Here is a 24,793-nt window from a genome sequence, read left to right as displayed (position 1 = left end):
ATCCTCTGAAAATAGACACATGTGTACAGGTCAAACTACCTTTATCTCTGTCTACAGTGCAAAGTCTAGTCAGAAGAGATAATTGACTACTAAAGAAAACATTAAGGAGTTGTGCACTGCAGTCTCAGGGCCCATTATATACGGTCTGCATTGCAAGCTCACAGGACTCTCAACAAGCAGAGAAGACCTCCATGGATCCAGTAGCTGTCCTGGTGCTGGGTCTCTCCTGTCTGCTTCTCTTTTCCATATGGAGACAGAACTCTGGGAGAAGGAAGCTCCCTCCTGGCCCCACCCCTTTCCCAATCATTGGAAATATACTGCAGGTTGAAACTAAAAACATCACTAAATCTTTAAGGAACGTAAGTACACTTCATGCTCCCCCAGTGGAAACAAGCTCCACCAAATTGAATCATTTTTTTAAATCTACTGCTAAAGGAACAGTAGTATGATTGATTCTTATAAAGAAAAATTCTTGTGTAAAGTGTTATACGCTGTGACTATTCCAATTTGTATTTTAATCATAGAATGAAGTAATGTTTTATAAGAGTGGGTTATTGTTCTTTTGTAGTCTCAGTCACAAAAGTACAAATGCTATGGATTGTTCTCCCCATCTCAGTTCAACAGACAGGTTTTTAAGGTTTTTGTTTTTGTTTTTGTTTTTTTGTCTGAAGATCCTTGCAAAGGAAAGAGTTGTGATTAATACTTCAATTCAAAAACACAGCATATTAAACATGGATTATGATTCTGAATCTTCCTGAACATGGACTTCTCTGAGATGTTATGAGGATTGTGAAGATAACCTGAAAACATAAGACCCTTTAGGAGAATTCTGATGGTGTCAAATTCCACTTGGAGTTTTGCATAGGAAGTTTTATCAGTGGCCAAGAATGCTGCTGGGTAGCAAATGGTTTAGGAAGATGTTTCATGTAATGGGGACGCCTCTGTAGGCCCACCCTCTGTTTCTAATGTCAATAGATCCCAACTGCACTTGGCTATAGAAGCACCCATACTGATTTTAAAATGCCATTTTCCCTTGTTTGTCCCAGGAAGTAAGATTCTCCATAGTAAGAGCTTCATAGGTGATACAAAGCCCATCACCTAGCTATTCATTTGGTGTGCAAAGGACTGTGCAAACATTTCTCAAGCATGGAATGTTCAATGAGCAAAGGTTGAACTATGGGGCTCCATGAGTCTCTCTCTCAAAATGAATTTGGACTCCATCTTTCTTTGTGAAGTATGACCAGTCCGCTGTGTGTTTTGATGTGAGGATGGATTGTAATGGTGTGTCAAAAGCCTGGTCCATTGCATGGCACACTTTAGCCACCTCAAACAGCCTTTATAAGAGATGAATTTGGGGAATATTTCATGTGGTGTTGGTGAAAATAAAGAAGCATAGTATTGGCCAGTAATTTTCTTCCCTTCTCACTTACAGCTGTCACAAGTCTATGGCCCCGTGTTCACTCTGTATTTGGGCATGAAGCCCACTGTGGTGTTGTATGGATATGAAGCAGTGAAGGAAGCTCTGATTGACCATGGGGAGGAGTTCTCTGGCAGAGGCAAAATCCCATTGATTGATAAATGTTTTAAAGGCTTTGGTAAGTGTACATATGCCTGTGTGTATATATCAGCGTGTTGGGAAGAGGAGGTGGTGACAAGGAGGATGGGAAAACAGTCCTGATGGATTCTCTAGGCAGAGTTTTGCCATCCCTGTGGCTGCGTCTGCCAGCTTCCTCTTGCTGGTGTTCTCCATCCATGTTTCTGCCTCCCCTCGTTTAGGAATTGCTTTCAGCAATGGAAACAGATGGCAAGAGATGAGGCGCTTCTCTCTCATGACCTTGCGGAACTTTGGGATGGGGAAGAGGAGCATTGAAGAGCGTGTGCAAGAGGAAGCCCGCTGCCTGGTGGAGGAGTTAAGGACAACCAAGGGTGGGAGTTGCTTTACATCACTATTATAATAGATGCAGAGTTACAAAGGGCACTGTTAATGTCCATGTGTGTCAGATAAAGCTTCTTTTGCTTTCACATCAGAAATCATAAAAACAAATTTTCATTTTTTGCTAATCCTGAGACTTGAACTCAGGGCACGAGCACTGTCCTTAGGCTTTCTCAAGTGTAGAACTCTATCACTTGAGCCACAGCACCACTTCTGGCTTTTTACTATGTACATGGGACTGAGGAATCAAACCCAAGCCTTCAAGAATGCTAGGTGAGCACTCTACCACTAGGCCAACTTCCAGCTCCGAATTTTTCTTTTCATTTTATGCTGATATTGGAGCCTTGAACTCTGAACTTTGAACTTGTTCTGCCATTTGAGCTGCATCTCCAGCTTTTGTTCTGTTGAGTTACTATCGGTGTCATAGATTTTCACAGCGTGGCTGCTCAGCTGGCTCCTCACATTTCATCCTCCTGAGTAGCTAGAATTATAGTCATAAGCCACATCAATGTGTGGCATAAGAGATGTTCTGAGTTTCTTTTCAGAAGACATAAGGAACAATGTTTCCCACTCGGCATAATTCAGGATACCTAGTATTGTCCCCACACAAGAGGGCTTGCTAAATGTACAAGGTGGTAACAAACTTACTATCACTCAGAGACTACACACAGAAACCACTACATGGTTGCTCATTTTCATTGACATTTCGAGGTTTCCTTGTTACCCATGCATGTAATTTTGGATAGTCATGGTGTACTTTAAGATATAATTTTATTTTCTCTGCATTCTCTTAATATAATTTGCATCAAAAACTATTTCTCTGCAAACAGAGCATAATGCTACAGATCAACATGAGTTATTTCTTCACATCCTGTACTTCAGAGTTTTTATGTACATATTTTGAGAACTATGCTAGCTATCATGAATCTTTAAAACACACAAATTCATTAAATTATTCCATTAGTTCGATTTCAACTGTTACAATTAATTCTTTATCCATTTTTCTCTTAGTATACTCTGGTTCAATTTTCACTTGTGCCTATCACTTTCTCCATGCTTATTAGATTTTATGTGGAAAGATATTATAATAATAACTCCCAGATTAAAGTCCACTCACCTATCACCTGCTGGTCCCAATGGATATGACTGTCCCATTGCTTTCTAAATGGATGTGGCTTTTTAAATTCATTCTTGCAAATAAAATAGAAGACTGAAAAAAAGACTTAACTCTGTAAATGACACACACACACAAACACACACACACACGCACACACACACATGCAATCACAGAAAATCCCCACAACTATCCCCTTCATGATTAAAAGTTTCTCTGAGTACTTTGACTCATATCAATCTATAGTCTTATATATATTAAACTCAGTATCACCATACATATTGACAATTTGCACATAGCATTTTCACTATACACAGGCTACTAAATATTATCCTTTGCTTTATCTGTCAAAGGATAGACAGCAACTCAAGGATAGACAAATTTAAAATAAATGTAACATATTATTCGTCCCAGAATTCCAAAAGTTCACATTTGTTCATAAATTAAATTTGGTCTTTGATTAGTCTTACTATTTATTTCCTAAGGAGGGGAAATTCACCTTTGAATATTGAAATGACAAAAGAGATGTCTCCTATTTAATAATTTTATGTTTCTGATTGACTTTCTGTAGGTTTTCATTTAATAAAAGGTTTAAATTTAGTTAATATTTTCCTCATATCACATGAATACTTTCTACTTTGAATCCTTGTAGTATTTCAATGCAAGTATAATCTCTCTCTTTAGTTTCTCAGTATTGGTGATTCAAAAAAGCCACAGGGACCTCATATTCTCTCCCTTTCTTTCTCAGTGTTCTGCAGTCTGTAGGCTTTGCAAACAGATTACTATCCTGAATGATTGACTATTAGAAATATAAAAGTCTTCTTCCTCCAAAATAGCATATAGCTGGAATGGAACAACTATAGGTAAAGTGAATTTATATGAAATGCCAGTTTTTAAAGATTAGTTTGTACTGGCCAAGTCAGGATTCAGATAAAGTGATAGACCAGATTAATTCATATTGAATATTTGGCTGTTAGAGGAATTTATTACTAAAATAGTAATAAAAATTGGTAAAGATGGCAAAGACTAAGTATTTCATACCTATGTTTCCTTTGTTTCTAACTCTTCAGGCTCACCCTGTGACCCCACCTTCATTCTTGGCTGTGCTCCTTCCAATGTGATCTGCTCCATTGTCTTCCAGAATCGTTTTGACTATAAAGACCAGAGCTTCCTTAACTTGATGGAGAAATTTGATGACATTATCAAGACTTTGAGCTCACCATGGATACAGGTGAAACCCAGATCTTTTCTTCCTAAGAAAAGGCTTTTTTGTTTTGATGACCCAAATCAAGTAAAGAGCAAGCAGGACAGTCCTATGAAAAGAATCATGAAGGGCTATTCAGGAAGTTCCTGACTAAAGGAATGTGTTCTAGTGATTTTCCTCTTCTAGTTTTGTAGTAGCTCCAGAGTTTCTGATTTTATATTAAGGCCCTTTATTAACTTTGAGTAGTTATTACTACAGGGCAAGAGATAGAGATGTAGTTCATTTTCTGCAGTTCCAAAATGGAATGAGGAAGGTTGTTGAAGTTGGTTTGGGAAACAGGAAAGGGAAAGATAAAGAGACTCAGCAGAGGCGCCAAGTCTCATCTAGATATACTGCATGGCTGCACTCTCTTGCCTCATGTCTACAATGTTAATTATACTCAGTAGATTGTGACCTGGAAGACCAAGGATTGAAGTCAGCCAGAGCAGGGAAGTCTGCTCAAATAACAAGCAAAGTATAACCGGGCAAGAAATGTAGCTCAAGCTGGGCACTGGTGGCACCCATCTGTAATCCTAGCTTCAGGAAGCTGAGATCTGAGGATTCCAGTTCAAAGCCAACCCTGGAACTAGAGCCCATGAGACTCTTATCTCCAATTAACCACCAAAAAACTGAAAGTGGCACTGTGGCTCAAGGGGTAGAGCAATACCCTTAAGCTGATGAGCACAAGGACATGCCCAGGCCTAGACTTCAAATGCCATTACTGACACAAATAGATAGATAGATAGATAGATAGATAGATAGATAGATAGATAGATAGATAGATAGAAAGATAGATATAGATAGATGGGAAGAAAAAGAAATAGAGCTGAAGAAATAGAACACTAGCTATAGGCAAAATAGCTAAGCAAAAGCCTGAGGCCCTGAATGCAATCATATCCCATTACTGGCTCTAAAAATAAACATGCATTTCATTCAGAAAGGGACATGTCAAAATGAAAACTAATCCCCATAAAAATGGAAGAAAAATATAAATATCTGAGAAGGATGTCTAAGCCTATATTTTACTCTCACTTAAAAACAATATACAAATATAGGATTGACTGAAGCTAATAAAATCAAGTAATTAATTTGATATTTCCCATTAAATCCCAAAGGGATTTTCCTATAAATTGCTTTGTTTAATTCCAGAATGATGCCTTGTGGATCAGTGGATATCCAGGTCCTTACTGAAAGCTTACATTTCCCACAGGCTTGTTTTCCAATCAGAAGTATTTTCCCTCACAGAGGAAGCATATTTGAGACAGTAGAAACTGCTAAGAATCACCAAGTAGAATCAGAGTGTTTGCTGGGACCTAGAGGACAAGATAGTCTGGGTAGAAGTGGCAAAATTGAATTGTAAAACATCCTCACAATGTTCTCCCTTGTACTCATTTATCATGCCCTAACCTCTGTAATAATGACTATATGATTATGGAGAAGTCATTTAGATGCTCTGATTTGAGGCTGAGTTTAAGAAATCCTTTTGAACCACTCCCACTTTATATGTTCCATTGAAATTTCCATGCAAGGTGGGCACCAGTGGCTTATGTACTCATAGCTACTCAGGAGGATGAGATATGAGGATCATGGTTCAAAGCCAGCCCAGGCAGGACAGTTTGTGAGACTCTTATCTCCTAAATAATCTGCTCAGGAAAAGCCAGAAGTAGTGATGTTGCTCAAGAAGTAGAGTGCTGTGTTGAGCACAGATAGGCTCAGGACAGAGACCAGGCCATAAGCCCCAAGCTAGCCCGCCCCACCCAAAAAAATCCCTTCAAGATCAAAGTATTATAACATTTTATTTACATCCAAGCTTTCCATAATATGCATAGTATGTATACATGATATACTCATAAATTTCTATTTTTCCTTTTAGATCTACAACCTTTTCCCTGATATCCTTGATTTGGTACCAGGCAGTCATCAAAGAGTAAAAAATAATATTGCTTATGTAAAAAAATATATTTTGGAGAGAATAAAAGACCATGAAAAATTACTGGATGTTAACAATCCAAGAGACTTTATTGATTGTTTCCTGATTAAAATGAAGCAGGTAAAATGTTAAAAATCCACACAGTTATTTGAAGTCTTGAACATTGAATAGTTGGAATTACTAAAGATGTTTAAACAATCGGACAAGCAGTTTTTGAAAAAAAAAATAAGTTCTTAATTATATAAATGAATCTATACTAAGGATCCTGGGAAACTTAAAATTAATTTGTTAAATAATTAGAATTGCCAGGCATCAGTGGCTCATTCCTGTAAACCTAGCTACCCAAGAGGCTGAGATCTGAAGATGCTTTAGCCTGGTGCTAAAGTTTGAGAGACTCTCATTTACAATTAACCACCAGAAAACTGGAAGTAGTGCTGTGGCTCAAGGAGTAGATTGATAGCCTTGCTGCACAGCTCAGGGACAACACCCAGGCCCAGAGTTCAAGCCCCATGACCAACGGGGGAAAAAAAAATTAGAATACAATACATTGACTCTTTTGTTTATATGGAAATAATCTAGATAAAGAGAGTCAAGTAACGGCCGGCCTGGAGTTTGGCCTAGTGGTAGCATAGCATGCAGGAAGACCCGGGTTCGATTCCTCGGTACCACATACATAGAAAAATGCCGGAAATGTTGCTGAGGCTCAAATGGTAGAGCTCTAGCCTTGAGAAAGTCTAAGGACAGTGCTCAGACCCCAAGCTCAAGCCAAGGACTGGCAAAAAAAAAATGGAAAGAGAGTCAAGTAATATAGAAGAAAGTGACAGAAACAATTGTCATGCAATGTATTATGTCATATAAAAATGTATGTCATTGTTATATAATCTATAGAATAGATTACCTAATTAAGGTGGACTCTCTGCATGCTCTGTAAGTCAGATTTGGCCTTGAAGAAATAATTCTGGAATGATATTTAGTCATGATTCACCACCCTTAAAGAATTTTATTGTAATATTTAAAGTATGTATTTATGTATCAAAATCTTGTATTATACTTTGCAAATGATTAAAATGCTTCATATATATGTATGTATATGAAGTACTGCAATGAACTAAGTATAGTTGATTCCTTATTAGTTATCATGGGAATTACTATCACTAATTTATGACAGTCTAATGTGAAATTACAACAAATTAGCTTCTGACTACAAGTTTAATCCTTCCTTCCAATTCCACCTTCCTTTTTTGTCACAACTTACATCTTTAACACATTAGGTATTCACAGCATTCATCTATGATTATTGCCTCATATAGTTCCTTTAAAAAATGTATATATTTTTAGTTTATAAGTACAATGCATCTTGTTCAATGTCACTTTTTCCATTGTTCTATCCAATAACTTCCATATCCCCTCTATATGTGGTTTCATTTTTATATATGTATATTGAATGTAATGACTGTATTTGACCACCAGTCTTCTCTGCATTTGTCTGTCCCCTCTCCAACCTCCAATCCAACAATCAACTTTAAATTTCTGGCTGTTGCATCAAAACCTTCTAATTTAAAGGCAAACATCTGAGTGTACCTTTTGTTTCCAGTCATAGTGATTTTCCTTTGATATTTGTGTCTGGCTTTCTCCCTTGTAAAACTTTGCCACCCATCTATGGTATGACAATTCAATTTCTTCAAAGTTATTATGAATTTAGTTACAGAAATACCAAGTACAAAACTAGTAGTGGACAAAGTTTTATTTGGAAACTCTTTTGTGAGACAAAGACAGGGAATGAGAATCCAGCCAAAATAAGAATCTATACAATGGACTGACTTTCTGGAAGGTTTTATGGTGTCTTACAGCAAAAGGATTGAAGTGGGAAGATTAAAGATTATGAGTCACATTTATAGATTATGAAAAAATAGGTGCTCTTTTATTTGCTCTTTACCACAGTGCTATGTGATGAATAAAACTGACATTATTATTAATAAAAAATGTATATAAACCAAAAAGAAATTGAATACAAAAATATAGTATTATTAACACTCATATTTATCTGTAGAGTTATATTTAACCAGGATATGTAATATGGTGTTGGTTTATTGATCAATATGCTTTAGTTTCTATTTGAAAGCTGACTCCTCACCATTTTTTGCAGAGTAGATATATTCCGGAGAGATTCTCTTCTCTTTCATTTTATCTTAAGAATATTAACTTCTTCTGAATGAAAGATAAATTAATGCCTTAAACATAAGATAAATTACTGCCTTAGTTCATGACATGGTATCATCAAAGTTTCATTCGTTTTGATTTTCATTAATTTTTCCAACATTTCTATAGCCAAGATAATAATTGGATACATGCTTTGTAATTATGATATCTCCAAATTCATGTTGACAGATGAAGCTTTCATATTGGTGTTTGAGCACACTATTCTAGAGTACTTTTTTGTTTTGCCAGTCCTAGGCTTTGAACTCAGGGCCTGAGCACTGTCCTTGGGCTTTCTCAAGGCTAGAGCTCTACCACTTGACCCACAGCACCACTTCTGGCTTTTTTCTGTGTATGCAGTACTGAGGAATCAAACCCAGATCTTCATGCATGCTAGGCAAGCACTCTACCACAAGGCCAAACTCCTGGCCCCTCCTAGAGTACTTTCACCTTAAGATTTATGAGTAATTGTAACTTGATCATGGAAAACTTCGTAAAGTTAATATTACCAAAGTTTGACTTGATGAGCTTAGAAAGTACATGAAGTTGATATTGTCACAGGAGGTGACTCCTTTCCTAGCAAGAACAAATATTCAGAGTTTCAGTTTAATTATTTCATTACATATTACTAGACATGCTACAAGTCATCTCGCTATTATAGAAGCATGATGGATTTAATGCCAGCCCAGGGACCGGTTAAAAATAACCATTGGGGCCAGGAGTTTGGCCTAGTGGTAGAGTGCTTGCCTAGCATGCACAAAGACCCCGGATTGATTCCTCAGCACCACATATGTAGCAAAAAGCCATAAGTGGTGCTGTGGCTCAAGTGGTAGAGCCCTAGCCTTGAGAAAATCCAGGGACAGTGATCAGGCCCTGAGCCCAAGCCCAGGACTGGCAAAAAAAATAATTATTAATAATTTGGATCATTTAATGATTTCCTCATTCAACACGTGTAACTGCATCCTGTTGACAGCTTCATTTCACACGGTCTTCCCAGTCTTTGGCAGTGCTTCATTCATACTCTCTCCTTTGTATCAATGAAAATTAGTTTGTCTGCTTTGTGTCTTCATGATTTAGTGTCTCTTCAGCTCCTGTATTTCTAGTCCATCCTTCCCAGGTTCCCTAAACAGCCTGACCTGATGTTTCCCATCTGCTGGCCCATTTTTTTTGGGGGGGGGGGAGTCATGAGGCTTGAACTGCTAGCCTTGGGCATTGCTGTCCCTGAGCTCTTCAGCTCTTCAGCTAGCATCTACCACTGGAACCACAGCACCACTGGTGATCAATTGGAGATAAGAGTCTCTCAAACTTTAGCACCCAGGCTGGCTTTGAACTGGGATCCTCAGATCTCAACCTTCTGAGTAGCTAGGATTACAGGTGTAAGCCACTGTGCCCAGCACCCTACCTTGTTTTGACAAACCCATATTTAACTTCTTGTTACTCTTATGTTTTGCTTCTGTTAGCAGGTCCACAAGCAGTATTGAACATATGTAAATTTTTGATACAAGAAGTTAAATTGCAACCAGAATCTTATGCCTGAAATCGAAGCCAGTCACTCAAGGAGCTATGATCTGAGGATCAAGGTTTGAAGCCAGCTTAAGTGCAAAAGTCCCTAAGACTTTTATCTCCAATTAACTAGCAAAGAGTGGGAAGTGGTGTAGCACAAAACTTGAGTAAAAACTCTCAAAGAAAACACCCAAGCCCTGAGTTGAAGCCCCAGAATCAATAATATCAACAACAACAAAAAGTTAAATTGCTCAAACCAATTCTTCTGATGGAGTCCCTATAAAAAATAAAAATAAATTAAAATGAAATTCAATTCTTTCTTCAGGCTTATCACACCAATACCCTAATTTTCCTACTTAAATGATCCAATTTTCTGATCCTTTAAAAACCAGAGAAATTGGTGCCAGAAGTTTGGCCTAGTGGTAGAGTGCTTGCCTAGCATGCACGAAGACCTAGGTACCATTCCTCTGTACCACATACCTAGAAAAGCTAGAAGTGGTGCTGTGGCTCAAGTGGTAATGCTCTAGCCTTGAGAAAGTCCAAGAACAGGGAAGGGGTGGAGGAAGGAAATGGGGACAAAAACATGAGAAGGGGTATCATTGTGTGAGAAGTACTGCACCTACTATCTGTCAAATGTAACTGTAACCCCTCTATACAGTACAATTTTTAAAAAAAAGCTCAAAAACAGCGCCCAGTGCCAGAGCTTAAACTGGTGAACTGACAAAGAGAGAGAGAGATGGTGGGGGGAGGGGGGAGAGAGAGGGGGAGGCGGGGGGAGAGAGAGGGGGAGGCGGAGGGAGAGGGAGGGAAAGAGAGGGAAAGGGAGAGGGAGAGGGAGAGGGGGAGAGAGAGAGAGAATTATTCTTTTTTTTTTTTTTTTTGCCAGTCCTGGGCTTGAGCTCAGGGCCTAAGCACTGTCCTTGGACTTTCTCAAGGCTAGAGCTCTACCACTTGAGCCTCAGCACCACTTCTGGCTATTTTTCTGTGTTTGTGGTACGGAGGAATTGAACCTGGGTCTTCGTGGATGCTAGGCAAGCACTCTACCACTAGACCAAACTCCCGGCCCAGAATTATTAATTTAAAAATTAAATTATTAAGCCAGGTGCAGTGGCTCATGCCTCGAATCCTAGATATTCAGGAGGCTGATATCTGAGGATCAAGGTTCAAAGCCAGCCCAGGCACAAAAGGACTCGAAACTCTTACCTCCAGTTAACCTCTATAAAACAGGAAATGGGGCTTGGCTCCAGGGTAAGGCAGTTGCTTTGAGCTAAAGAGCTCAGGGACAGCACCAAGGCCAAGTTCAAGTCCCACAACCACAAAATATAAATAAATAAATAAATAAATAAATAAATAAATAAATAAATAAGCAAGCAAGCAAGCAAATTATTAGTTGCTTAGCTGAGCAGTGAGTTTCATGATGTCAAATATAGTCACAGTACCATATCAGTTAGACTATGAATGCCACAATGCCATGAAGCATTAGGCTCAACTAATGCACTACACTCACTAGGTCATTGTCTATTTCTCTTGGTTCTTTACTCTTCAGGTTTATACCCTGTGCAATACTGTAATTAACTGTCACTACATGTTCAGGTAACTAATTTAATTATATCAAAACCTAGGAGCAGGAAAATCACAAGGAACCATTGGAGTTTACTACTGAAAATTTGGTCATGTCTACCATGGATTTATTTGTTGCTGGGACAGAAACAACAAGCACAACACTGAGATACGCCCTGCTGCTCCTGATGAAGCATCCCCACATCACAGGTGGGTGAATGATGAGAAAATAGAGGAAAGATGTTGCTTGTGATATGCAGGTTGTTAGATATTTCTCGCAGTTCAAGATACCATGCCACCAGCTCAAACCAGATACAAGTGATGAGAACAACGCAGTAGGAAAAGCAATGAGACTCTGGTCTGATGTCTGGATTTTATGGCAGGTAATTGTGGGGAAACAGCTCCAGCATAAATGCAGATACAATTACAAATTGATTTTACCTCAAAAATTCCAGCTTTTAAAATAGGTAAATTGATATGTATGTATGTATGTATGTATGTATGTATATATGTATATCTTTCCTCATTCCCATAATTCTAATGCTGCCCTAGACCAAAGAGAACTCACTAACGCATAAGTAGAACTGCTAGAAATTAATAAGGGTATCTGAGATAAATTCCATTCTGAGACAGGTTCTAAAACAGAGACTCATTACAGAGGTATTATTGAGGCAGAAGACATACCTCAAGGAAATTTACAAATTCATAAGTCCAATTCTGTAAAACTTCTGTTTGATAAAGTAAGAATTTTACAAGGGCATCCACAAGTTTTATCCTTTACAGCATTCCTTTACATTTAAAGAATTCTACTAAGGGAAACATTATTTTAGGATTTAGGAACTAATGATAAAAAAAACCATTTTAATTTGTGAAGTTATGCACCTTTTATCTGGTGAATATAATGTAATCCTTCTATTAATCACAATAAAAAATCATTTTAAGTGAGATTAAGTCCTTTAAGACAAAAGGGGAAAATAAGAAACAGATAAGAAATCTTTGCCAAAATCCTAAAACTAAGAGTAGACATAATAGTGATGAATAACTGAGCCAGACACACGATGCTTTCACCTAAATGTTTTAACAGAAAAAGTTCTGAGCGCAGAAAAACCAAGCAAAGTCTGTCTCTAAAATTCCCATGAAGTTTCGTGTTTAGAACTAACAAGAAAAAGAGTTTAAAAAACAGACTTTCCATGCTCAAATTCTCACCCTACTTCCATTCATCAGGTAACTTACTTTCATCCACAAGAAAAGAAAGGCTCTCTCTATATAAAAATTGGCAACTGGGAATCTGCATGCTCAGAAATTATGGGGAAGGACACTGAAGGATAAATATGAGAGGTCTCCGGTCGGGAGTTTGGCCTACTGGTAGAGTGCTTACCTAACATGCAGGAAGAACCGGGGTTCAATTCCTGGGTACCAAAGGAAAAAGCCAGACGTGGTGCTGTGGCTCAAGTGGAGGAGCTCTAATCTTGCTCTAGAAAGCCCAAGGATAGTGCTCAAGACCTGAGTTCAAGCCCTGGGACTGGAAAAAAAAACCAATATGAGATGCCACTTTCCTCCTATCTCACCATTCCTTATTTGTGTCTCAACCAGCTAAAGTGAAGGAAGAGATTGACCAAGTGATTGGCAGTCACCGGAGCCCCTGCATGCAGGACAGGAGCCGCATGCCCTACACGGATGCAGTGCTGCATGAGGTCCAGAGATACATTGATCTCTCACCCATGAACCTGCCCCATGCAGTGACCCATGACGTGAAGTTCAGAGGCTACGTCATTCCCAAGGTGGGATTATTTCTTCTCTGGGAGCCTCCATAAAAGCCTGAGTTTCTGTGTTCACTGTGGAAGTCGGCTCCTTCACACCAATGAGAGAGCTGAAAGCCTCCCAGGAGACCTAGTGTTACGGGAGGTTTAGGGTATACATCCAAGCAAGAATGGCCCTGGTATCTGCACTGTACATTTTCCAATTCTGTTCTACCCAGTAACCTCTTTTTGTTTTGGGTTTGGGTTTTTCCCCCACTTTTTTGGTTATGCTTAGTTTAGGTTTGTTTTTTCCAAATGAATATTACAAATTTATTTTATGAGTTTCTCAAAATGCTCTAATGGGATGCTTTTTATACCAACAGATATTACAGAAAAATTGGGTTAAAAATGTTCTTTCGATTTCTTCTATTCATTTTCTTGTCAGTCTTGGTGCTTGAACTCAGGTCCTGAGCACTGTCCTTGAGCTTTCTCAAGGCTAGCACTCTGCAACCTGAGTCACAGCACCACTTACTACTTTTTCTGTGTATGGGGTTCCAAGGAATCGAACCCAGGACTTTGTGCATGCTAGGTGAGCACTCAACCTCTAGGCCACACTCAGGTCCCTCTTCACTATTAAATTATGCTCTCAATATTCCCATGCTTTATTTTCCAAGCAATATTTCATTTCCAATAGAGGCTTACAAATATTTCATAGACTTTTTCTAAATACTGAGTACTTTGATTATTATTGTTTTCTTTCTTCATTTCTTTCTTTCCTTTTCTTTTGTTTTTTAAGTTGTAGAGCTTGAACTCAGGGCCTGGGCACTCTCCCTGAGCTCTTTTTGCTCTAGACGAGCACTCTACCACTTTGAGCAGCAGTTCCATTTCCACTTTTGTGGTGGTTAAGCGGAGATAGGAGTCTCACAGCCTTTTCTACCTCAAGTTGACTTTGAACTACGATTCCCAGATTTTGGCCTTCTGAGTAGCTAGGATTACAAGTGTGAAAAATCTCAGACCTACTTGATTGTTATTTTCTGTTTGGTGAGTTTGCTATTTGTTGTACCTGACATGTAGAAACATAATCCCCTTTAATCATTCTGATGACTTCATAATAAATAAACTCATGAAGTTTAACATCATTGCTAATGATTAATTTGTAGACTTATTTGGGATTTTAAGTTGCATGATCATAATACCTGGGCTACTATTTTTACACTAGCTTTTCTTTTCTTATGTCCATAATTTCACTTTGCAGAATTTTTGCAATGGCAGCCGGTGCCATAAAATGTGTAGTGACACTCATCTTTGTTTCATTTCAGATTGGCAGAAAAGATTTCAAGCTTGATATTTCACTGTCAAGATTTTATATCTTAAGTAGATTTGTGTAGGTTTCTTTTACTAACATTAGGGAAATATACCCTGTATTTTTACTTATGTCACAAATTTTGTACATATTTTGAATTAGATTTATTGATGCAATGATTTCTCTTCTTAAACTTTTTAAATTGTTATTATAAAGGTGATGTGCAGAGACGTTAGTTAGATAAGTTAGGTAGCATACATTTCTTCTTGGACAATGTCACCTGTTCCCTGGCTCTCTCCAGTTTCCCTTCCCATTCCTGCCCACAAATGTTGTCTAGTTCATTTTCAACATAGTGTCTGGTGAGTTCCACTGCTACATTGGTTCACCCTTTCTCCCTCCATTTCTATGCCTCCCCTTACACTCCCACAGAAAGATAAATAAGCACACAGAACCAATAGGAAAGAAAACAAAGACAGCAAAAAAATAGCTTTTAATTTCCTTGAATTCATTCTGATAAATATTATTTTGCATGATCATATGCTCATAGACATTGAGCTTTTTGTTCCTTTCCTGAAAGCATCTTCCTTGGGTCTCACTGTGTGAATGCCTAGGACTCTTCTTTTTATATGTGGAAAATTGTAAGCATGGTGCTGGCTTAGGCAGCACATATGCTAAAATTGGAACATTCAGGAAGCTCAGCACCACCCTTGCACGAGGCTGGAGCTCCTTTTTGTGAAACGCTTCATAATTTGATCAGAACGAAAACCAGGAAATGGAAGTGAGGACACATGGGGCACAGGAAGGGAAGGAGGAAGAGTGAGCAAATGCAGTCACGGTATTCTAGATGGGCAGGAGTTCACTTTCCATTGCTTTATGTCCTCCTTGCTTTTGAGGTTTCTGCTGTTGCACAATCTGCTGTTATGCTGATGCGCTTCCCACCGTAAATGACTGATTGCTTTTCTTTTTCACAATTCAGTACTCTTAAATTGATGTCAGGAGTGATTCTTTTCTGATATGGTCTATTTGCTGTTCTAAAGGCCTCCTGTATAAGAACTGCTAAAGATTTAGGAAATATTCTCCTATTATTTTATTAAATATTTCTTATTCATTTAGCATGGGCCTCTTCTCCTTCTTCCATGCCAAGATTATATAAGTTTGATCTTTCAAATTTCCCAGGTGACTTCAATGCTCTTTTCCTATTCCTTTTTCACCTAGTTTTTCATCTGACTATTCTAATATATCTACTTTGTCCTTGAGCCCTGATATAATGTTTTCAATTTGATTCACTCTTTTTTTTTTTTGCCAATCATGGAGCTTGAACTCAAGGCCTGGACACTGTCTTTTGACATGTTTTGCTCAAAGCTAGCGCTCTGCCACTTGAGACGCAGTGCCACTTCCAGCTTTTTCTCTGTGTATGGTACCAAGTAACAGAACCCAGGGCTTTATATGGGAGGTGAGCACTCTACCACTAGGCTACACTCCCAGCCAGCAATTTCATCCACTCTTTTCCACTGAGTTTTTCGTTTTTTGTTTTGTTTTCTTTTGTTTTTGCCTGTCCTGGGCTTGAGCTCAGGGCCTGAGCACTGTCCTTGGACTTTCTCAAGGCTAGAGCTCTACCACTTGAGCCTCAGCAACACTTCTGGCTTTTTTTCTATGTATGTGGTACCGAGGAATTGAACCCGGATCTTCGTGCATGCTAGGCAAGCTACTCTACCACTAGGCCAAACTCCGGCCCCTCCACTGAGTTTTTTTATTTGATTCATATAACTTTTCATTTCCAAAATTTTAGTTTCTCTTTTAAGATTTCTGTATCTTTATTGAACTACTCATTGACATGTTCCATTGTTTTCCTTCCTTCACTTGGCAGTTTATTTGTATCTTCTTCATTTTTACTCACATTTTTATACATGTCCTTTCTCATTTTTTATCATTCTTGTAATCTTGGTTTGATTTCTTTGGTTTTCTTCTTCAATATCCTCTGTGACTATTGCTATAGAATTGTTAGACTTCTGACATAGTTGTGTTTTTTCATATTTTCTGTGTTGATATTTATTCTACCCGAAGCCAGTTCATTGGTTTGAAGTCTTTGTTGGCAAGAAGATTGAACTAAGTCCTTTTCATTTTATCTGTCACTTCTACAACTGTTTTTATTGGGCATAGAGCTTGAACTCGGGGCCTGATTGCAGTCCCAAAGCTCTTTTACTCAAAGCTAGCACTCTACCACTTTGAGTCCCAGCACCTCTTTCAGTTTTCTAGTCGTTAACTGGAGATCAGAATCTCACAAACCTTCCTGCCTAAGCTGGCTTGCTGGCTTTGAACTGCAGTCCTCAGGTCTCAGCCTCCTGAGTATCTAGGATTTTATTTGTGATCCTCTGGCATCTATATCTATCTATATATCTATTTCTATCTATCTATATATATCTAAATCTATATATATATATATATATCTTAGCTTCTCTGTGTGGTCTGTTGTTCTTGTTCCCAGGGCACAACCATATTGACATCACTGACATCTGTGTTGTATGATCACAAGGAATTCCCCAACCCAGAGATGTTTGACCCTGAACACTTTCTGGATAAAAGTGGTAACTTTAAGAAAAATGATTGCTTCATGCCTTTCTCAACAGGTAATAAATTTTATTTCCATGTTGCAAGAAAACTTGGGGATGGGTCAGTTGAAACTTATGTAATACCTTCTTTGGGCCTGATATATTTTCCCTTACCTCATGATAGGATCACCACTCTCGATGCTCATGCACTTTCCCTGTTCATGATACACCCTTTCTGTTGGACAAAATTCGTGAGGCTTCAGTTTGTCTGTGCATTTCTTCCAAGTTGAGCAAGTTAAAGCATAGATCCTTTACATTCTTTATTTACATATAGCATGATTATCTCTTCCTAGAAAGTAATAATCATTTAGACTGCCTTCATTCACAATGAGAACGGGGACCTTCTCACAGGTCCCTCCTATATCTTTTGTGGCATGTGTCATCCCCAGGTTCTTCTATAGAATGAAATGTCTCCCAAAGACACAGAGGAGCACTTAAGGGCAGAAAGGAGGAAAAATTACAAATTACAAGACAACAGGATTGGGAGAGGGGACTATTAACCAGTTTATCACTTTTTCACACTCCAATATTAAACGGAAAATGGGGGAAACAACACTTTAAGACCTTCGAGGTACTTCAAAGTGGACAGAGAGTAGACAGAAGATGGAGCAGAGCATGTTTTAAAATATCATAAACCAGCCCGGAACAGTGGCTCATGCCTGTAATCCTAGCTTCTCAGGAGGTTGAGATCTGAGGACCAAGGTTCAAAGCCAGCCCGGGCATAAAAGGACCTGAGATTCTTATCTCCAATTAACCTCTAGAAAATTGGAAGTGGGGCTTGGCTCACGAGTAGGGCAGTAGCCTTGAGCTGAAGAGAGCTCAGGGAAAACACCCAGGCTGAATTCAAACCCCATGATCCACAAAAAAAAAAAAAAAAAAAAAAAAAAAAGAGAGATCATGAACCGTGAGAGCAGAGCATTTGCTGTCAACCCAGAGAGTCAGAAACTGTCAAATAATCTTATGGACATACCAGGAACATGTGGCAGTGGCAGATATCCTAAAAAGATTCCAGAGCACTCTGCTCTTCTTTCAATCCAAGACAAATGCTGGGAATATTGAATCTCCACACCTAAAGTATGTGGGCTGGTTAATGGCCAGACAGCAACTTTCCTTCTCTGATGCTATGATGGTTGTTTGTTTGTTTTTTGCCAGTCCTGCGGCTTGAATTCAGAGCCTTGGCACTGTCCTTGAGCTTTCTCAAGGCCAGCACTCTGCTACTTGAGCCACAACACCATTTCTGGCTTTTTCTGTGTTTGTGGTACTGAGGGCTTTGTGCATACTAGACAAGCACATCACCACTAAACTTCATTCCAAGCCCCACCTTTTTTTGTTGGTTCATTTGGTAATTTTGTTGTTGCTGTTGCTTCTGGGGCTTGACCTCAGGACTTAGACAGTCTTTGACCTTTGTTACTCAAGGCTAGTACTCTATCACGTTGAACTTCAATTCTGCTTCACATTTTCTGGTAGTTACTTCAAGATAAGAGTCTCAGGGACTATTCTACCTGCGGCTGGCTTTGAAGGATGACCCTATGTTCTCAGTGTCCTGAATGGCTAGAATTGCAAGCCTGAGCTACTGGCCCCCAGCCAATGCAGTGACCTTAGATACCTGCTATGCCTCTGTCACATAGATAACATGGGGAAAAGCACCAATCTTCCCTTCAAAAATGTACTTGTTTTACATGAGGGAAACTATTTTAAAGACTGACAAAATTAATCTTTCAGGTGATTTTGTGCATCAGGGAATATCTGAACATCATATTTAGGAAACTGAATAGAGGATGAGATTTTATTGCTCGAAGGGACACAAAGAATACAAAAAGGAAATTAAATGTGGTCTGTGTCTTTTTGTTGTTGTTGTTCTTGCTATACTGTGTTTGTTTTTTTTCAATTTTTCTTAAAGAATTTATTAACATTGATTTTTACATCATATTTCAAATGACAAGTTTAACAAACAAGTATTCAAGAAGGGAATCTCTATATACAATCACTGGCACTTCGTTTTTAGAACTTAATCAAAATTAGGCTAAGGGTTTGTATAGCATAGATACATATTAATCTATGTAATAAAACATTATGTCTATAGAGTCATAAGTTTTTATGTCTATGTAGTTATGTTTATATTTCCAGTACCATGTCCATAGCATTGGGTACACAAATATTGAATCCTGGCTCTTGTAGTCTTTGGCTCTAATAGCCACATACTAAGGATATCATGCATCTTTTGTTCCTTAGCAGAATATCAATTTTTAAGGGCTAAATATTTCCTTATAGATCAACCCCAAATTTTACAAATGAGGAAACTGAGGCATAAATATGCAAGAACACCTAGTAGCTTCAAATCTATAATTGGCAGACTATCTTCTTGGGTGAAGAATATTGCAATTATTGCAAATAACTTATATGCAGAGTAGCCAAGCATTCAGGAAGAGTAGATTCTTCGTTATTCTCTCACCATCTTTTATAATGTTCTTAAATTAATACTTGTAACAGTTTCCACCATTGCACTTCTTTCTTTCATGTTTTATCTAATATCTTAAGTAAGCAATGTATGCTTACCATTTTCCTTAACTTTACCTCTCACTGCTTATTCACAGTATTGGCTACTTTCCATAGGCCCAAACTCTGTATATTAGAGACTTTACAGCTAGATGAATTAAAATATATTTTATTGATCCTTTTGATTCATTTGTACTAGGAAACAAGCCTAACAACTTCCCTTCTTTAAAATCATTCATCTTTTTTTTTGTAGAGAGGGGTCATGGAGCTTGAACTCTGGCCTTAGAGCTGGCCCTGAGCTATATAAATATATATATATATATATTATTGTAATTAATAAAAGGGATACATGATATTTGCCAGATAGAAGGTGCATTCATTCACATATATTGATACCCTTTCACATGTCTTGGTCCCCATTACCCTCCCCTTGGTCTGTGTCTTAATGTCTGTTAGGGACATGGATCATAACCAAAAGGAATGGCATAATATGATACTTCAAACTTGAGTACTGGCAATAAATAAATCAACTTGAGTACTGTAGGCAGATAAAATGGAGAGTTCAGCTGTATATATTAAAACACAAACAGTGTTCATTAAACATTTTACTGGGAACAAATAACATGAACAATATGAATGTGTTTTCTTAGTAAAGCACAGATGTTTCTAGAATATACGAAGTTTATCACAGAAACCTGAAACTCAAATGCTTATAAATAGAATAATAAAGCCCATGAAGCTTGCACTATAATAAAACTATGGTTATGTTCATTCCTCCCAGCACTTCATGAAGTAACTATGGGCATCCCCATTTAACACAGAAAGACACTAAGACTCAGAGAGTTTCAATAACTCAGCCACATGGGTGATGAGGGACATTTGACTTCTGAATTGACTTCAAAAGCAGTATTTTTCCCTGGTATCTTTACATGTGATGGGTCCCACATGGAGTCTAGGGTAGGTCTGTACCCTCCATCCCTGCGTGTATGTCACTCCATTACCCACAAGTTTGATGAAATCCCAAACTACGTGGTCACAGACCTTCATGATAAACAAGAATAATAGTAAGAGAGAAGGAAAGAAAGTAGGTCTTCTAGTTGAGAACAAACTATGTTAAATCTTTATCTCAAGCACAGGGATAAATAGTATTAGAATCTAAATATAAATTATGACTGTGCTCTTTAGCAGCGAACATAACTGACATAAAAGTTCAACAACCCACCAGCTTGCATAGAGAGAAAGAGGGAAAAAGAGGAAGAAAATATGTTTTAAAAGATACTTTTTCATGCAGAAATACTTCTAAAGCTTTTACAAGAAGATGTCAATCCATTTTTTTATGTAATTTGGTTTAGTATGTTTGACTTTAGAATTTTATTTAAAGACAGGGTCATAAAAATGTAGCCTAGCCAGGCGTGGTGGCTCACGCCTATAATCCTAGCTGCTCAGGAGGCTGAGATCTGAGGATCATGGTTCAAAGCCAGCCCAGGCACTAAAGTCTGTGAGACTCTTATCTCCAATTAGCCACCAAAAACCTGGAAATGGTGCTGTGGTTCAAGGGATAGGGTAGTAGGCTTGAGGTGAAAATCTCAGGAACAGTGCCCAGACCCAGAGTTCAAGTCCCATGTCTGGCCAAAAAAAATGTAACCTAGACTGGTTACCAACTGCAGATCCTTCTACCTTTGCCTCCTGTGCTAGAGAAATGCAGGTGTGTGCTCCCACTCTCACATCAAAACTTTTATTGATGTATTACTTAAGATTGCATGTTAGAAAATGGCCTATAAACACATGAAGAAATGCTCAACATCTCTGGTCATAAAAGAAATGCAAATCAAAACAACTCTAAGATTCCACCTCACTCCAGTTAGATATGGCCAGGATCAGGAAAACAAATAATAACAGATGCTGGAGGGGATGTAGCCAGGAGGGATCACTACTACACTGTTGGTGGGAGTGCAAACTCGTTCAACCACTATGGAAAGCAGTGTGGCAGTGCCTCAAAAGGCTAAACATAGAACTCCCCTATGACCCAGCAATTCCACTACTTGGCATTTACCCAACCATCCAGGAACAAGGGCATACCAAATCCACTAGCACAACAATGTTCATTGCAGCACTATTCACCATAGCAAAGATATGGAACCAACCTAGATGTCCCTCAGTTGATGAGTGGATCAACAAGTTGTGGTATTTGTACACAATGGAATTCTATGCTGCTGTCAGAAAGAATGACATCGCCCCATTTGTTAGGAAATGGAAAGACTTAGAAAAAATCATATTAAGTGAAGTAAGCCAGACTCAAAGGAACGTAGGCTCAATAGTTTCCCTCATTTGTCATAATCAGTAGAAACCTTGGGCTCTACTACCAGAGATCTGCAATAGAGCAAAATCTTGACACATAAGGCCATATAGTATGAAGCTAATTGAAAGGACCTCCAGGATATTGAAACAAAAGCCATATAATGAATGAATGTCCTTAATGTACTATGTTATCTCTCATGTCCTTTGCTGTCCCTTGGGTATCTCATATTGTTACAGTATCTCACTTTGTTATCTGATATACTGAATTTATTTGTATTTGGTTATTTGAAATTTGATAGGGAAGGGGGGAAAACCAAGAGGGGTGGGAGTGGGGGGGAAGGTAATGGGTACCAAGACATGTGAAAGGGTATCAATGTATGTGAATTAATGCACCTTCTATCTGGCAAATATCATGTAACCCTTTTATTAATTACAATAAAAATATTTTTTTAAAAAAGATTGCATGTTAGGCAAATAATCTGTCTACCCTGTGTACCTCCATGCATCCATCTGCTATGCATTTAGTATTTCATTAACAAACATTGGCACTGGCACTTTTTATTATTCCAGTTACAAAGGCAGTGCTTTAGAAGCTCACACTTACATAAAAGGAATCATTTCCTGCTTTGACTTTTATTGAAAAAAATTTTTTTCAGGCAAACGGATATGTGTTGGTGAAGGCCTGGCCCGCATGGAGCTGTTTTTATTCCTGACCTCCATTTTACAGAACTTCAACCTGAAATCTCTGCAGGATCCACAGGACCTCGATACCACACCAGTGCTGAAGGGGTTGACTTCAGTGCCACCTCCATACCAGCTCTACTTCATTCCAGTATGAAGAAGAGCTCTGCTGTGTGGCTCCAGCTGGATGGGCAGCAATCTGCAGTTCCCTCTTCTGAGCCACTACTCACCTTTTTCCCTTATCAGGAATGACTTCCTCTCCTACCTTCTCACCTCTCCTCATTCCTCCCAGATCCAGAAGACCGATTCTCCACATGGAGAGTTTCCTGTGTCATTGTACAATGCTACCAACAGTCCCCAATGACTTTTAACACTTTCAGTCACCACCCCAAGCGCTCATACTTATCTAATGTTGATTTGACAATATGCTAGTACCACAACATCATAAAATGATTGTCATGTGACATTTCAGACTGATTTCTCTGTATATCCTCAATTATAAATACTATTTTTCATTCCTGGGGTCATTCTCAGACCTTCCTACTTGGTTCAAAATTCAGTGAAGCAATGAAACAAACTAGAGTCCCATGTTGCCACATTATGACAAGCATTGGGGTAGTGAAGGGGTTGATGGTAGGAAAACTGTGGGTATGTCACCCCTCATATGTGGATTTAACAAACCAAAGCAATGTCCAAAAGCACAAACTCCTGTGGGAAAATACTGGGAAACACAGACATGGACAGGAATAAACATTGAAGGTTAAAGTGCATGTCTTTATCTTATCGTTAATGGCAAAAAAAAGTAAAATAAAATTTGGAAATATTCTCCTCTATTGATTTTCCCAACTGAAAGCCAGATACAAATTTATGGTTTGTATACTGCTAATTGCCCACTTGGTGGTGGTTGTTGTTGTTGTTGTTGTTGTTGTTGTTGTTATTGGAGCACATCAGTTATACCTTTTAAGATGTTTCATGCACTTATACAATATGCTTGACCATATAATTATTTGTTTTCATTTTTGGCAGTGCTGAGGTTTAAATTCAGGACCTTGTTCTTCCTAGACAAACACTCTACAGAGTGAAACATATCCTCAGTCTGTTTTCCTTTCTTTCCTTTACCTTCTACTTGTTGTTTTGCACTCCACACAAATGCGATGACAATTATAATAAGGACAATGAAATCACTTTTCCCATTTCATTTTCAAATTTTCACAAACATCTAACACACAATTTCACCTTCCTTCGACCTTGCCATGAAAGTAAATAACATCATTCATCCCCTCTGCTGGACTCATCCCCAGACAATGCCCCTTGGCCCTGCAATTCTTAGGCTTGTATATTAGGGCCTGGATGCACACACAATATACATAAATCAGTGAATAGTTATACATGCTTATAAACACAATGTGTGTTTATACAGGATTTATACACTCAATACATTTAAAACTAAGTACATGTTCTCCTGGAACATACAGTATATCATATACCATTTCTCTTCAAAACCCCCCTTTGCATCATGACATGAAAGAGAAGAGTGGAAAAACTCATAGGGAATAAAGTAAATAATCTACAATAGACCCATCATGTTTACTTTATCCCAAGTAAAAGATTTTAGTCTATAAGTGTTGAATTAGATTCCAACGGTTTATTAGAGTTCAGAGCTTTGTGAGTTGCAAACACTGTTTGATGAATAACTCATAAACTTACTGCTTAGTTTTGTCCTGGATAAAAAGTTCATCCATCACAAAGTGTTTGCCATTTCTCAAGAGTAAAAACACCAAATGTCCCTAACACAAAATTTAATCAATGGATACTGCAATTATGAAACTCTTATTTGTTTTTTTTCTTCCTTTTTTATTGCAAGTCATAGAAGGATTACAGTTATATTCGCCAGATAGAAGGCGCATTACTTCACACACATTGATACCCCTTCTTATGTTTCTGTCCTCATTTCCCTCCCCTAACCCTATCCCCTCCTCTTGTTTTCCCCCCTTCCCTTTCCTGTTTCAAATAAACATATAATTGCATAGACAATATACCAGATAATCTTACTTGTTTTCAAAGTCAATGATTAGCACAAAGCAATGCAAACTGAGAGAACATTTATCTTGTTTGAAATGAATGTGTTAGGTATGAGGCAGCTTATGAGATGAGGGAGGGGTTTATGAGTTCTGACTTCACCTCTACT

General features: G+C 38.3%; 1 protein-coding gene and 1 non-coding gene across 3 annotated transcripts; both read left to right on the top strand.

Moving 5' to 3' along the window:
- The first annotated feature begins 145 nt into the window (after positions 1 to 145).
- On the top strand, positions 146 to 23,375 carry LOC150054030 (cytochrome P450 2C5-like). Of its 2 annotated transcripts, XM_090346203.1 has the most exons (9): positions 146 to 359; positions 1,433 to 1,595; positions 1,777 to 1,926; positions 4,118 to 4,278; positions 6,164 to 6,340; positions 11,542 to 11,689; positions 13,073 to 13,260; positions 17,007 to 17,148; positions 22,581 to 22,857. In XM_090346203.1, exons 1-9 carry the CDS (start codon positions 192 to 194, stop codon positions 22,760 to 22,762), a joined length of 1,479 nt encoding a protein of 492 aa, XP_090202329.1. In that variant the 5' UTR covers positions 146 to 191; the 3' UTR covers positions 22,763 to 22,857. The 2 variants fall into 2 exon arrangements, with proteins under 2 accessions (XP_090202329.1, XP_090202328.1); XM_090346202.1 differs by lacking the exon at positions 146 to 359 and having other exon boundaries at positions 1,423 to 1,595; positions 22,652 to 23,375.
- LOC150054031 (U6 spliceosomal RNA) lies at positions 15,169 to 15,273 on the top strand. The gene has a single exon (XR_016537982.1). It is a non-coding gene; the product is annotated as a U6 spliceosomal RNA (small nuclear RNA).
- Positions 23,376 to 24,793: the final 1,418 nt, after the last annotated feature.

The sequence above is a fragment of the Megascapheus bottae genome, chromosome 15, assembly GCF_031878675.1.
Source record: "Megascapheus bottae isolate mThoBot1 chromosome 15, mThoBot2.hap1, whole genome shotgun sequence".
Classification (NCBI taxonomy): domain Eukaryota; kingdom Metazoa; phylum Chordata; class Mammalia; order Rodentia; family Geomyidae; genus Megascapheus; species Megascapheus bottae.
The sequence above is the reverse complement of the archived record's forward strand: the minus strand, read 5'-3'. Positions and strand labels throughout refer to the sequence as shown.

What these genes read in the sequence shown, in the direction of transcription:
- LOC150054030 (XM_090346203.1), top strand. Translation starts at nt 192, where the DNA reads ATGGATCCAGTAGCTGTCCTGGTGCTGGGTCTCTCCTGTCTGCTTCTC. An exon ending in GGAGTTAAGGACAACCAAGG is followed by an intron (nt 1,927 to 4,117) that starts GTGGGAGTTGCT and finishes CTAACTCTTCAG; the next exon opens with GCTCACCCTGTGACCCCACC. An exon ending in TGAGCTCACCATGGATACAG is followed by an intron (nt 4,279 to 6,163) that starts GTGAAACCCAGA and finishes TTTTCCTTTTAG; the next exon opens with ATCTACAACCTTTTCCCTGA.